The sequence below is a fragment of the Phyllopteryx taeniolatus genome, chromosome 23 (genome assembly GCF_024500385.1).
Source record: "Phyllopteryx taeniolatus isolate TA_2022b chromosome 23, UOR_Ptae_1.2, whole genome shotgun sequence".
NCBI classification, from domain to species: Eukaryota; Metazoa; Chordata; class Actinopteri; order Syngnathiformes; family Syngnathidae; genus Phyllopteryx; species Phyllopteryx taeniolatus.
The window spans coordinates 6602976-6617632 of NC_084524.1; the positions used below are offsets into that span (position 1 = coordinate 6602976).

The following is a 14657-nucleotide window of genomic DNA, read 5'->3' on the forward strand; positions in this document are numbered from 1 at the left end:
ATGTTATCACTTTATGTATTTCATATCATATAATTATTATGTACTAAAATGTGTTTATATTGTATTATTACTTATTATATACTAAATGTCATTCATTATAGTTTGTTAGAATTTTGGTCTCAGTCTCGTCGTTTGCGGCGCGTGTGCGCGCATTCAAAATAAAAATTAAAAATACGTTGTTTTTAAAATAATATTAATAATAATAACAATATATAAAATATCACAGATTTTAAATATTATTATATTTATGTTTATATTTGCACCAGTGTCCTTTTTACGGTCCCGACGTCACGCGTATAGGAGCAGTCAGTGTATGTGCGCATGCGTACTTTTACTTATTGCAATAGTCAAGTTAGCAAAAACCGAGTCAAGTTAGCAGAAACCGAGTCTCCGAAAAGCCCTTTTAAAACTTTTTTTTTTTTTTTTCCAGCTCACAGTTTTATATTTAGAAAATAAGTAAGTACACATGTTGATGTCGGTTTTGGTCGATTTATTCGACGCATACTTCCTTTATTATTTGTGCTATTGTTGTATGGCTTGCAACGCTAACTTCCGGTGTAATTTTGACAGCGGAAGTGGCTTGCTGTCCTCCCTCCCTTCCCTTCTGCCGACGTCACACCGACCGCCCGGTGCTTTTGGAGTTTGACGTGGCACTCGGCATTCCGCGAATCCACCAGACGAGGCCAACTCAAGCCCATCGCACAGGTAAACACAAACAACAAGCCACATTTACACGCGTGGCCACCGCGTATTCACCCCACCCGTTGCATCGCATGCACGACCGAGCGAGTCTGTTCGTGGTACGAGTTTTTAACGGCAAACTTGACACTTATGGGGGGGCTAAGCTAGCAGGATACACTCTGTGGGGATTTTTTTTGTTTTGTTTTTAAATGTCATTGGTCTCGAATAAAAACATAATGTCATCGGACTGGAATATAAAAGCGTATTTAGCCTCATTTGCGCTCGTCGGGAAGAATTTGGAGCTGTCCTAACAGTTTGACGTGGCAAGTGTTACAGTGATCAGCCTTTTTCTTTTTCTTTTTTTTTTTTTTTTTTTTTTTTTAAAAAAACAAAACAAAAACATTTGTCATGCCTTTTACTTTTGGTTTCGGTTTTGGGTGGGGTAGACCACCAAGGGGCTGTCAGTCAACGGGTGCATTTGACGCACCGTTACCGGCAAGCCTGTGAAATCAAATAAAATATGCATTACAATCCAAAAAAAAAAGTTAAAAAAAAGACTACCCCTGATCTAAAATCACGCATGCATTAAAAAGATAACAGCGTTATACAGTATTTGCATAAAAAAATAAATAAACAATGCCTAAATAACGGTGTAACAGAGTAGAGGTACCTAAAACACGATGGAAAAAAAATGGAAGAAAACAACTATAAAAATGGACAAAAGCTAACAAAAATAAAAAATAAACGACCTTAATCCAAACCTGTAACTTTTGTTAGTTGTTACGACAATGTATACTTGCAAAAATGAATAAATAAATAATAAAAACAAATAATCCAGGCTGTTGGCTAATTGCTCGTTGGAGCCCCCTAGTGGCAGCAGGGCACACAGCGGGTGTTTAGTTGGCTTATGCCTTCAGCCCACTGCATTCAAATGTGACTTGTGTTGCTTGCTATTGTGTATTTCTGCAATGCGGGTGTGTTCCTATTAAGTAGCTCCTCTTATAGATAATAAAAGATAACACGCCAGCAGATACGCCCGCTTTATCTCCCAACGAGCAATCTCAAAGGTCCATTTTGCACGTGGTTGCACGTGTGAAGTATCAGATCTTGTCGTCACTGGCCAAAATGGATTTGAACTCATTTAACTACCCACTCAACCAATCGCTGGAGCCAATAGATGCCAGTTTAACCGTTTGTATTGATTTTTGTTTTAAATTTCCAAAGGAAATATGCAATGCTAACTTTTTTTTTTTTTTTTTGTATCGGTTTGGTAAATGTTTAAAGTGCGCTTTTGCTTCCTCGCAGACTGTCGGAGGCCAGTTCTTGGCATGAGAAGAGCGTCCAAATGAGTCAGCAGGGTTACGTTGCCGCACCGCCGTACTCCCAGGCGCAGCCGGGGTTGGGGGGCTACCAAGGCGGATTCGGGCCCGGTCCTGCCCAGCCCCACTACGGACACTACGGAGGAGCACCTCAGGCGTACGCGGGGCCTCCTACGGGTGAGCAGACCTCATGCGGAGCAAAAGTATTCACACTCTGTACGGATACTTAAAAAATAAAATAAAATACAACAACAACAAAAAAAAGAGTCGGTAAAAGCAGAACTACAACTGATTCAATTCCTTCAGTAAAAGTACACATTAAATTGGATTTAAGTATAAAAGTAAAAATGACCTTTTTTTCTGCTTTTGATTACTTGGCACATGGAAAACTTTTTCTGTTTTCTTTTTTTTTTTTTTTTTCCCCCAAACTAAGATCTAATGAGTGTTTGCTCAGTTTTTTGTTTTTGTTTTTTTTTTTGCTATCAAAACGTGTTCCTATAGCTTTGCTAACATTGTGAACTGACTGATTAAAACTACAAATTACCAGCTGGTGTTTTTCGTATCAGAGTGAGAATTTTGCTTCCACCAATCATTGCCGACTGCATCAAACAATTCTCAAATATCTTGCTTCTGCGAATCTGTCGCTGTTTCATGCTCCCTGGTTTGCGTTCTTTGGTTTTTTTCCATTTAATGTGCAAGTGTGGACAGTAAGGAGAATTCCAATGTATGTATATATATATATATATATATATGTGTGTGTGTGTGTGTGTGTGTGTGTGTGTGTGCGTGCTTAGCTGCGCTGAAGTCGCCGATGTCCTCGGCTCCTGGCGTGCCTCCACCTCCTGGGTCCATTCCTTATAATCCAAACAACCAGCAGAATGGGGCTCATCCACAAAGGTTTGGATGCTTCCCTGCGAGGAAATTAGAAAATGCAATTCCCTTCACTTTTTTTTTTTTCTTCTTTTTTTTTTTTTTTTTAGGTATCCACCGTCCAGTTTCGGACAAGCTGCGCAGTCGTCGTACAACAGCATGGCCTCTCCGGCCCCGCCTCCGCCGATGCCGCTCACCAATCAGATGAGCGCCATGAACTTGGGCAACTACGGTAAGCCGTCCCAAAAATGTCAGCCTCGGGCGGGGAACCAACGGGGTGCGTCTCGCTTCTTCCAGGACCCGTTCAGAACCCCCCGTCCGCGACGAGCCCCGTGGCCCAGCAGCCTTTCCAGGCACCCCCGCCTCCGGCCGGCGCGCAGCCCCTTATGCAACCGCAGATGGCCCCGCCGGCAAGCACGTGCATGGGCCGACCCTTCCCTGGACCGGCTCCTCCTACAGGGCCCGGAGGGTTCCATCAGCCAGGTCCTGGGCCTGCGGGTCCACTTGGGTACCCGCAACAAGCAGGTACATTAACGGTGACCCTTTTGATTTGGTGCGGGATAATATGTGCCATGATTTATGAATAGGTCCGTTTATGGGAGGCCACATGGCAGGACCCCAGCCAGGGGGCTTCCCTGCAGGACTGGGCCCACAAGCCGGTCCGCCCCAGAAGAAACTGGATCTGGACTCCATCCCCAGCACGGTGAGTGGACCGCCCGTGCGTCACTTGTGCCGCTGCGAATCGGTCGATCGGTCAATGCCTTGTTCGATTCCAGACCCAAGTCATTGAGGACGACCAAGCCAGACACGGGGGGCAAGTCTTCGGCACCAACATCAGAGGACAAGTTCCACCTCTGGTCACCACCAACTTCACGGTCCAAGACCAAGGTAGTAGCCCGCTTCCCTCCCTCCTTGAAACAACTTGATCCTTCTCTTGTCTCGGACTGTCACTGTCAAATCTGTTTAGAATCGATTATCCAGTTGACTATTCCATCGAGTAATGCCCCCCCCCCCTTGCATATTTTGGTACTGAGTATATTGTATAAACTCAGTGTACAGAATTTGCGACAACAACAAAATTAGCCCATGCTAAACGGTTAGCAACCGCGATTAGCATTAGCGCGCTAGCCATTACCATTTTAGGTCAACTGTCATTGTAGCGCACTCATACATCATGTTATGTGTACGTTACACATCGGAAAGTGTCTTACAAAACACTTCCAGATGTTCTGTTGTTTTTTTGGGGGGGCAATATTTTCACTGGACCAACAATGCATGCGCCTGCAATAATTGTCCGTGTAAAACACGAACAGTGGCGCAAACATGGTTCCGGGAGAGCTTCGAGGCAAACATTTATTTTTGATTGATTTATTTATTCTTTCCCAGCCCTTGTCTTCACTCTGAATTTGATCCGTTGTAGGCCATGCCAGTCCCAGGTTCATCCGCTGCACCACCTACTCCTTGCCGTGTACCGCCGACCTGGCCAAGCAGTGCCAGGTGCCGCTGGCCTGCATTATCAAACCGTTTGCCCGTTTGCCTAAGAATGAGGTAGGTTAACACATACACGCTAATTTATATTACACCTGCTAAATTCAACGAGTCACATTTCTCAGTGTGACGATGACGCATATTTGTGGTTGACTCGTCCCAAAGAAATGTTTTTTTTCTTTCTGAAATGTCCAAAAAATGATACTATATATCGTTGAATGACTACATCTTATCATTTTGGATACAGTTGCTTCTTAAATAGTGTACCTCCTTGACCCCACCTCCTTTTGGATCTTGTGCGGTCAGACGCCATTGTACCTGGTGAACCACGGCGAAAGCGGTCCCATCCGCTGCAACCGATGCAAGGCCTACATGTGTCCCTACATGCAGTTCGTCGACGGCGGCCGCCGCTACCAGTGCGCTTTCTGCAGCTGCGTCAATGAAGGTGCCACCCTCAAAAATGAAAGGAGACAATGGTAGGAGGTGATGTTTTGAAGCGTTCCAACCAACTATGTTGCCGTTTCCAGTGCCTGTCTTCTACTTCCAACATCTGGATCACATGGGTCGCCGGGTGGACTTCTACGAGCGGGCGGAGCTGTCGCTGGGATCCTACGAGATGGTCGCCACGCTGGACTACTGCAAGGTATTTCAAGGCACGACGACGAGCGGAGCCGAGCGGCCGTACTTGACGTGTACTCGCGTCCTCCGCAGAACAACAAGCCTCCCAATCCGCCCGCCTACATCTTCATGATCGACGTGTCTTACAACAACATCAAGAGCGGGCTGGTCAGGCTCATATGCGACGAGCTGAAGACGCTGCTAGACAAGCTGCCCAGGTAAAAACTGGATCCACTTTCAGGAATGTGGGAAAAAAATAAAAAATTCCCCACCCTACCTCCGAGGTAGCGCTATTCCACTCTAATCCTGCTGACGAGCAATTTAAAATTGAAATCGACAATTAACTCATTCACTGCCAGCCTTCCCAGTTAACATGGATATTTGACTTCTAAAGCCGTCAATGGCAGTGAATGTGTTAATCGATTATCAAATTATTTGACAACTGATCATTGTTTAGAGGCCTTGTTTAAGTTAAATATGTCCAAATCATTGGCATGTCAGCCTCTCAGCAGTCAATATACGCTTTACACCCCCCAATTTCTTGTCTTCTGGCTTTTGTTACCATGGTGACCGGGGCTGAGCTCGGTCATTGCAGCTATGCTAGAGTCCAGAGTGTGTTCAAAGTTGTTTAGGCAGCCATACCGGTATAAATATTTGAATATATATTTTCCTGCAAATAAATGCTTCAACAAAAATGTTGAGTTCCAGAGGCGTTTACTGTGTAAATAAAATTATGAACTGTATAATGTGTGCTACATGGTTAAAATGTACTTGATTCACTCGCTAGGGAGGAGGGCGCCGAGAGCTCGGCCATCAAGGTGGGCTTCGCCACCTACAACAAGACGCTCCACTTCTACAACGTCAAGAGCTCCATGTCGCAGCCGCAGATGATGGTGGTGTCCGACGTGGCCGAGATGTACGTGCCGCTCCCCGACGGCTTCCTCGTCGACTTCCAGGAGTCCAGGGCGCTCGTCTACAAGTAAGAAAGACCCCCCCCGTCGTACTCGTGACGGCCTCAAAAGGTGGAACCGCATTTAAATCAATATGAGGTTTTCAGTACCATACAGGATTTACATTAAAACCCCGAAAAATGATTGCTATACACCGCAGAGTTCCATGATAGACAAGTACAGTGGACTACTGCATACTCAGTTTTTTAAATTATTATTTTTTTTTTTCAAAATAGTTTCCATTTTTTGGGGGAGATTTTTTACCCCCTGATTTTTTTCCCCCCATTATTACCTTTTTTTCCCCCCCCTTTCCCCTTTTTTTTCCAGATTAAATTTGTTTTTCTTCCAAACTTGCTTATTCCTGCTTATTCAAGAATTATTATTATTTTTGGGTTTAAACAAACAAAAAAGAGTCAATGCAATTGTAATGGGCTTCAATTATCATAATTAAAATCATTATTATTTTCACTTTGCGTGCCTCACAGCCTACTGAACCAGATCCCCGACATGTTCACTGACACCAACGAGAGCGAAACGGTTTTCGCTCCCGTCATCCAGGCCGCTGTGGAGGCGTTCAAGGTCTGTATCAAAGGTAGGACATTCCAGAGCCGCTGTAGACCGTCACACTGAAGGGGGCGTTCGGGCCTCTCGTTCCACCAGGAAGCGGAATGCAGCGGCAAGCTCTTCGTCTTCCACTCGTCCATGCCCACCGCGGAAGCTCCCGGCAAGCTGAAGAACAGGGACGACAAAAAGCTGGTGAACACGGACAAAGAGAAGACGCTGTTCCAGCCGCTCAAGGCCACGTACGAGCAGCTCTCCAAGGACTGCGTGGCTCAGGGCTGCAGCGTGGACCTCTTCCTCTTCCCCAACCAGTACGTGGACGTGGCCACCTTGGCGGACGTGCCGTCGCACACCGGCGGCTCCGTCTTCAAGTACAACAACTTCCAGGTGAGGCTCCCGCTGGCTTCCGCCAGGCCGCCTGCTGGCTTCTCTTAACGTGCGGCGGCGTCGCAGGTGGACACGGACGGCGAGCACTTCCTGCGGGACCTGAGGAAGGAAGTGCAGAAGAGCATCGGCTTTGATGCCATCATGCGTGTTCGTACCAGTACAGGTGAGATTTATCATGAAATACTTACGTGCGAGTCGTAATTAAGTATCGTCTAAAGCTGTAAATTTCTCCTGATGTTACTTATGAAGCCACGCCCCTTAATGTCACGCATCCAACACATGGATACTACAGTACATACAGGATTTGCACTTTATTTTTTATGTTTTGGGATTATTTATAGATATTCTAAAGCAGATTCTTTTTAATCTTCTCCACAATAAAAGCACTTTATTATGATTATTATTTGAATGTTTCAGGCTTCAGAGCCACCGACTTCTTCGGCGCCATCCACATGAACAACACCACCGACGTGGAGATGGCGGCGGTGGACTGCGACAAGGCGGTGACGGTGGAGTTCAAGCACGACGACGCGCTCAGCGAGGAGACGGGCGCGTTCATCCAGGTACGTGGCCCCTAACCCGTTTTCGACGCGGCCGACCGCGCGCCAAACCAACCGAACCGGCCCTCCCCAGTGCGCCTTGCTGTACACCACGGTCGGCGGGCAGCGGCGTCTGCGGGTCTTCAACCTCGGCCTCAACTGCAGCTCGCACTTGTCCGAGCTCTACAAGAGCTGCGAGACAGACTCGCTCGTCAACTTCTTCGCCAAATCAGGTGAGTTGGACGTCAAACCGAGGAAATGCAGTTTTGAGCATTTATGCCGTATCCTGGATATCTAGCTTAAAGTGCGTGTCCTAGTACACTCTTTGTCAATTCAGCGCACTAGTAGAATGGCCGCATCATTCTATGAAAAAGCAAATCATGTGGCGACTTAATGTTATTTGTTGTTGTTGTTTTGCTAAAACACCAAAATTGCAAACTGTCTCCATACATAGATTTAAATAGCTGAAATGTGTTTTAATTGGCTTCTGATTTCAAAACTAAGTCATCCATCAATTTGTTATGTACATGTAATAATCATACACCTGTCTAGAACTTTGGCATACTAGTACACACAGTTGTCCACTTGTGCAGTTTTGTATGCCAAAGTTGTCCTACTAGTCAGAACAAAGAGTGTACTAGTAAATAGACCTTAAGATGGGTGTCTTACCTGTTTAAGTTAGTTAGCTACTAGCTGGGCCTTGGAGTGTTACTAGTGGGGTTTAATTGTGTCCTTGTAAGCGAAAAGCGGCACTAGTTTTGACTTACTAGTGCGCGTACGAGTACTTGGACCTTGAGCTGGATCTGAAGAATACGGGATAAATGCTCGTGTGGCGTCCCCGCAGCCAACCGCGCCATCCTCAATCAGCCCCTGAAGAACGTGCGGGACATTCTGGTCAACCAGACGGCGCACATGCTGGCCTGCTACAGGAAGAACTGCGCCAGCGGCTCGGTCGCCAGCCAGGTGAGCCTCCAAAAGCTTTGGAATTGTCGACGAAATCCTCACGCCAATTAAACACAACTATGTGAAATGTAAATGCTGTTGGATTTGTATTTTTTTTAGAAATGCGGCGGTCATACAGGGATGGTACAGATTTGTGTTCAAGAGTTTTTAATTGGGTCAAAGCCAAGTTAGGGAGGAGTAATTAGTTCATTATGTCTGTTTTATTTGCACACTGTCCCCCTATACCCCTATGCAGTTTTTCAATTGATACAACATAATGTACTGCAAATTATTATTATTTTTTTAGTTTTCAGGTCTTTTTCCCTGTGTGCATCTGCAAACTATTATCTTTCTTTTGGTGTAATGGTAATAATGAGCCACCCTTACCAGCTTCAGCCAGCATCTTCACAAGGTCTTTTACCTTTGTACAATTCGGACCAAAGCTCGTTCATCTCTGGGACACAGAACCCGTCCCCTTCCTGCGTGGTATGATGGCTGGGCATTCCCATGCTGTTTATACCGGCGAATAATTGTTTGAACGAGGCACCTACAGGCATCTGGACATTGCACCCAAGGATGAAGCAGACTTGTGCACGTTCACAATTCTCTTCCTTATATCTTGGCAGATTTCTTTTGACTTTCCCATGCTGTTACTCAAAGAAGCAGTGGTTTTCCAAAAGACATGACATCATTATCTGGGTTTTTCCAAATTGTTTTTAAGGCATAGTATTCTTATACTATAATCCTACCAAAGCACGTGACGTGCGGCCTTCTCTGTACTGTGTAGCTGATCCTGCCCGACGCCATGAAGGTGTTCCCGGTCTACATGAACAGCCTGATGAAAACGGCCCCGCTGACCGGCAGCACAGAGCTGTCGACAGACGAGCGGGCCCATCAGAGGCTCGCGGTCATGGCAATGGCGGCGGAGGAAACCCAACTGCTGCTCTACCCGCGCCTTATCCCGCTGGTATGGACCTTTTCATCATGTTTGGAAACAATAGGCGCCAGAGTACATACATCAATGGCAGGCAACAAGCGGAATAAAGGTTAAATTACTCTGGGGTTTTTTTCTAGCACAACATGGATGTTAGCAGCGAGGTCCCGCCCACCCCGGTGCGCTGCTCCGAGGAGCGGCTGGCGGACGGCGGCGTGTTCCTGCTGGAGAACGGCCACGCCTTGTTCCTCTGGTTGGGCCAGGCCAGCCCGCCGGATGTGATCCAGAGCCTCTTTAACGTGCCCTCCCTCGCCCACCTGCAGGCCCACATGGTCAGAACCCGCAATCCTCCGCCGCTCCCTCTCGTTAAACGTTCCTTTCTCTGGAACAGCAATCGCGTTCTTGGGTCAGTTTGACCCGGGGGTAGGTTTAACCCTCCTGTTGTTCATGGGTCAGTGTGACCTGTTCTACAAAAATTTATAACACAATGAAAATTCAGTTATCTTAGTTTTAAAAAGGGAAAAAAATAAGGTGAATCTTTTTTTTTTTCCCCCCCCCTAGCTTTTTAAATGTATAAAAAATATCCTACAGCATAACAGGAGAGTTAATTAACCAAAATTGTCAATATTGAAACAATGCAGATTGTATTATTTTTTTAAAACTGTTTTCAAAAAGTAAAGGAAAAAGTGAGGCCAATAGAACAAATTTAATCCAATCCCCCCCAAACAGGTCGATTTAAGCTGCAAAATATTGATTTACCAGTTCACCCCCCCCCCCTCTCTTATCAGTGTGTGCTGCCGGAGCTGGACAACCCATTGTCCAAGAAGGTCCGATCCATCATTAATGACCTTCTGGAAAAGAGGTCCAGATCAATGAAGGTAACACACATGTGAAAACTACCTATCATTGTCTCGTTACATTCCACAGCACAAACCTCTTATTTCCAAAATGCTGATATTTTTCTCTTTTGTGGTTGTTGTTTTGTTCCCTCACAGCTTCACATCGTGCGACAGAAGGACAAGCCCGAGATGATGTTCCGCGAATTCCTGGTGGAGGACAAAGGCCTGCACGGCGGCACCTCCTACATGGACTTTCTTTGCTATGTTCACCGGGAGATCAGACAACTGCTCACTTAAGGAAGGGAAGGAGAAGAAAAAAAATAAATAAAAAAATCCCCTCACCAGAAACTCCAAGGGAATTTTCACATTCCTGGACCAAACACAGAAAGCGGAGAGTGACGTTTAACCCCGCAAGTGCCAAAGTTGCCTTTTCACCTACATTCCTGCCTGGTGATCGACCCCAGACAAATGGCCCTACGTTGGAATTTCACATTAAACCCTCGTGTTATTGTACTCATTATATCAAGCAAATTTGGGTTACTTTTAATGCCAGTCAATCCAGAATGATCATGAGACAAGGAACTTTTTTTTTTTTTTTTTTTTAAAGAGGGAAGTTGAAAGAATACCTATCTATTTCATTTCCTGCAAAATTGTGCACGTCAACGTTCCTAATTCCATATTGTCCTTTGTGCTGCCTTCAAATCTCGTTTTTTTGTTTTTTGTTTTTTTTGTACAAGATAAATGCAACTTTTGCCATCTGCCTTTTAGTTGATATTTGACAGCCTATTTGGTTTGAATTAAAACATAACCTCAGGTCATTTGAGTGTATTATTTTATCGTTAAAAAAAATAATAAAAAAAAAAACAAGATATACAATGACGCCACCAGAGGGCAGCACAGTACAAAGGAAAAACATGACATGTATACTACAATAAATTTGCCCAAAATCTAGTCTATGAAGCCAAATTGGAAAAGTAGATCATTCATATTCATAAGTTTATTTTCACTTTGTGGTATATTTACAGAAATGTAGAAATGACATGTTAGGATTTGTTTTCCTTACCTTGGAGAAAAATAATAAATCCAACACACGTGCCTGTCATAGATATACATTAGGAGTCATTCTAGGGAAGTGAAAGGAAACATACATTCATAACTTTTAAATCAAAACACCTTTGTTTCACTGTACAATGAGCATAACAGCATATAAATAACATGAAACGGAAAGAAAGTTCTTGAAAATGAAAATATTTAAAAAGTCAAATTACTTACTGCTGTCTAGATGTTCTATACATGAATTTAATATAAACTATCTGTGTGCTTGTGTGGACAAAGCCATTCAGTACAATTCTGGTCGACACTACTGTTTTATATATATACAGTATAATCCTAATGATTCTCAAAGTGTGGTATGCAGGCTCCCTCTAGTGGTACGTGAAATAATTTCTCAAGTACATTGATTAAGTACAGTTCAGTTGTATTTAACCTTAAAATACATTTTATTTGAATCACTTAAGTACTTTTTTCCCCTCTTTCCTATATTTAAGTGCAATGTTGATGTTCAAACTGTGCATAATGTAGCAATAATAAATATTGTTTTTAGGAATAAAACCTGTTCCTTTTTTTTTTTTTTTTTTTTTGGGATGAGCACTACTATACTACGACTGTTGGCCATGGTGGTGGTACTTGGTGGGGGGGGGAAAAAAAGAACCACTTTTAGATACAATTTGAAATAATAATAATAACTGGAATTAACAGACGGAATGTGGATGAACGGTCACCGCAAAGGTCACAGTGATATCACCCGGGAGGAAAAATAAATAATATTTCCGCCGTGTTCTCAGCCATGAACAACATGTTATGAGTGGACATCTGCATACAAGATAAACACTCTCTGCGGGGCGTAAAGTTAAAGGACGTTTTCAAAGATGTGCATGGAGCGCATGATGTTTTCATCCTGGCGACAAAACAAAGAAAGCACGGCGGTTAAGACAGCGGATGTGCGCTTGAACGCCACGACGTCGCCGCTTACATTTTGGCAGCAGTCGATGAACTCGTCTATGGTCACCACGCCGTCTTTGTTCTTATCCATTTTCTGTGAGTGGAGGAGAGGAACAAAAAAACCCCACTTGATTTGTTTCCACTGCGCCACAGTCCTTTACACTTTCAAAATCAAGACTTTTTCCCGTAACTCTTGAACAGGGTAAAATCTGGACTCGTTCGTAATGTCACATGACCTTTTTCCATCGCTTTAAGGTCATTTCTCCCTAATTCTCGCACAGGGGAAATTTTGAATCATTAAATACCATGACAAGGGCTGCCACTATCGAACAAAGTAAGAATCAATTCTCCTATTGATTACACTGGGGAACAATTTGAAAACTATTTTCTGTTGAGTTAGATTTTGATGCTGATTAAAACTAAAATTGGCATGCAGGCATTTTTTTTTTCTCCACAGTTTACCCTCCAGATAAGCACAATTCCACTGATTAGCTGTAGTAAGACTTGCCAGCTGATTACGATTGGACTCATCTACAGCTACGTGGCAACTTGTTTGTCCAGTCACAATTGAGTGAGAGGTGTGTGCAGCTCCCTATAGGTCAGTACTATCAATATCTGCATACAGAAAGCTAGCATAGTAGGAATTAAGAGGATTTGCGCTAGCTCTTCTCTTAACCTTGTAACCATAGGCATACCATTGTAAGTTCTATTTCTTTTTATGCTGTTTTTGTTGTTGTTTTCAAAGCTTGTAACTATTCCATATTAGTGTTTTTTTTTTAAATTTTGTTTATATTTCTTTGTTCAAAAACTTGTGATAGAGAAAAACTGAGTGAGCTCAGTTTTTTTGGATTCCGCGCCCCAAAATGAGTTAAAAACAGCAAAAATTGCGTTCCTCAATTCCTCATGAAATAACAATCACACCCCCACTATTACTAAAATAAATAAATAAATATATGAATTTGAGACAGCAAAATGCTAAACAGTTAGCAATCGTGATTAGCATTAATGCAGTGGGTAAAAAAAAAAAAAAAAAAAAAAAACGATAACTACCATTCAGCTCACTCATACCCATCATGTTATATGTACATTACACATCTAACATTGTCCTAAAAATCACTTACAGATGCTCCTTTGTCATTTTAGGCAAAGTTTATCATTGGCCCAACACCGTGTCCGTCTGCAACAAATGTGAAATATGCGTTCTGGCGGCGTAAACAAGATTCTGGGCGGAACTCTTTTTTTTTGGGGGGGGGGGGGGGGGGGTCTGACGTAGCTTCGAGGCAGAAATTGTGTGTCGACCTATTCTTGAAGTCGACTTAGCCGAGTTATTAAGATTTGTTTTCGCTAGCCCTAAACATGACCTTTTCCATTGCTCTACAACCCTTTTTAGCATTTGCCCATGATGCTAAATTGAAGCCTTCTATCTTCATAAAAGGGTAAAATATATACTTGGTAGACCATTACACCTATTTCAATTGCTCCAGAGTCCTTTACACTGATCCTGAACTTGCCTGAAAGAATACTTCTACATGCTGGCGCGGAGTCTCCTCTTTGAGCACGGGGTACGTGCATTTGCCCATCATGTCGTAAATGGCCTTCATGATGTCGAGCATCTCCTGCAGAACAACATTGTCTCTTATTAATAATAATCCAGAAAATTTCAAGGAGACATGCAGTACTGTACCTCTTTGGTGATGTAACCATCTTTGTTGATGTCATAGAGGTTGAAAGCCCAGTTGAGTTTCTCTTGAATGGTGCCCCGCAGTAGGATGGAAAGACCCGTCACAAAATCCTCAAAGCTGACGGAGCCGTTGTGATCCGTGTCGAAGGCGTTGAACAGGAAGTGAGCGTACGTTGACGCGTCTGTGGAGACAAGCGAGCCGGGGAGGAATCGAACTCGTCTTGCTTAAATGGGATTTTGACATTTTGAACAAAACGAGAGAGGACCAACCTCCTTGTGGGAAGAACTGGGCGTAAATGTCTTTGAAGGTTTCCTCATTGACGACGCCGCTCGGGCATTCCTGCCAGACAATTGCACACTCAGCACATATGATTTTTTGGAAGCTGCCTGTCTATACCGTCATACACTTTTGACTTTAAGTGTGCCTATTTAAGCTTAGGCGACATTTACCGTAATTTCTTGTGTATAATGTGCACCAATATATAATACGCACCCGCAAAGTTGACCTAAAAAGTCTGGAAAACCCTTCTACCCATGTACAATGCATGTTTCCAATGCATGATTTTGCTTCTACCCATATGGTGATGACATGAAGGAATAGGTGAAACACTTTTATTTTAATGGGATTCAAATTAAACTTTCAAGCGTTTCAGAAAAGCATTATCATTAAACAAAACATAGCCATCAAGAAATTAATGGTGGTTGTTGTTCAGTCATCAGTCATATTAAAAAAAATAAATAAATAAAAATGCCTATTAATTAGGCATGAGCTTGTGTGTGTGGATGAAGACCAGTGGACAAATAAAATACCTGTACCTCTTTCTAAAGTGCAGTTTCACAAATTGGC

The 14657-nt window shown here is 43.6% G+C and overlaps 2 protein-coding genes across 2 annotated transcripts in view; one reads left to right on the forward strand and one right to left on the reverse strand.

Moving 5' to 3' along the window:
- The first annotated feature begins 575 nt into the window (after positions 1–575).
- Positions 576–10946, forward strand: sec24d (SEC24 homolog D, COPII coat complex component). The gene is made up of 22 exons (XM_061763152.1): positions 576–705; positions 1987–2177; positions 2795–2897; positions 2981–3102; positions 3168–3395; positions 3458–3573; positions 3647–3758; positions 4291–4418; positions 4665–4803; positions 4886–5001; positions 5070–5194; positions 5764–5955; positions 6412–6505; positions 6587–6874; positions 6941–7037; positions 7292–7437; positions 7508–7646; positions 8258–8376; positions 9143–9322; positions 9430–9621; positions 10078–10167; positions 10285–10946. The coding sequence occupies exons 2-22, from the start codon at positions 2027–2029 to the stop codon at positions 10423–10425; spliced, it is 3018 nt and encodes a 1005-aa protein (XP_061619136.1). The 5' UTR covers positions 576–705; positions 1987–2026; the 3' UTR covers positions 10426–10946.
- The window catches only part of kcnip4a (potassium voltage-gated channel interacting protein 4a), a 34401-nt gene continuing 30690 nt past the window's right edge, over positions 10947–14657 (reverse strand). The window contains exons 3-7 of the mRNA XM_061763155.1: positions 14081–14150; positions 13814–13992; positions 13641–13745; positions 12161–12223; positions 10947–12085 (exon numbers count right to left, since the gene is read on the reverse strand). Coding sequence (XP_061619139.1) covers positions 12038–12085; positions 12161–12223; positions 13641–13745; positions 13814–13992; positions 14081–14150 — 465 coding nt within the window. The 3' untranslated portion in view covers positions 10947–12037. The remainder of the gene's footprint in view (positions 12086–12160; positions 12224–13640; positions 13746–13813; positions 13993–14080; positions 14151–14657) is intronic.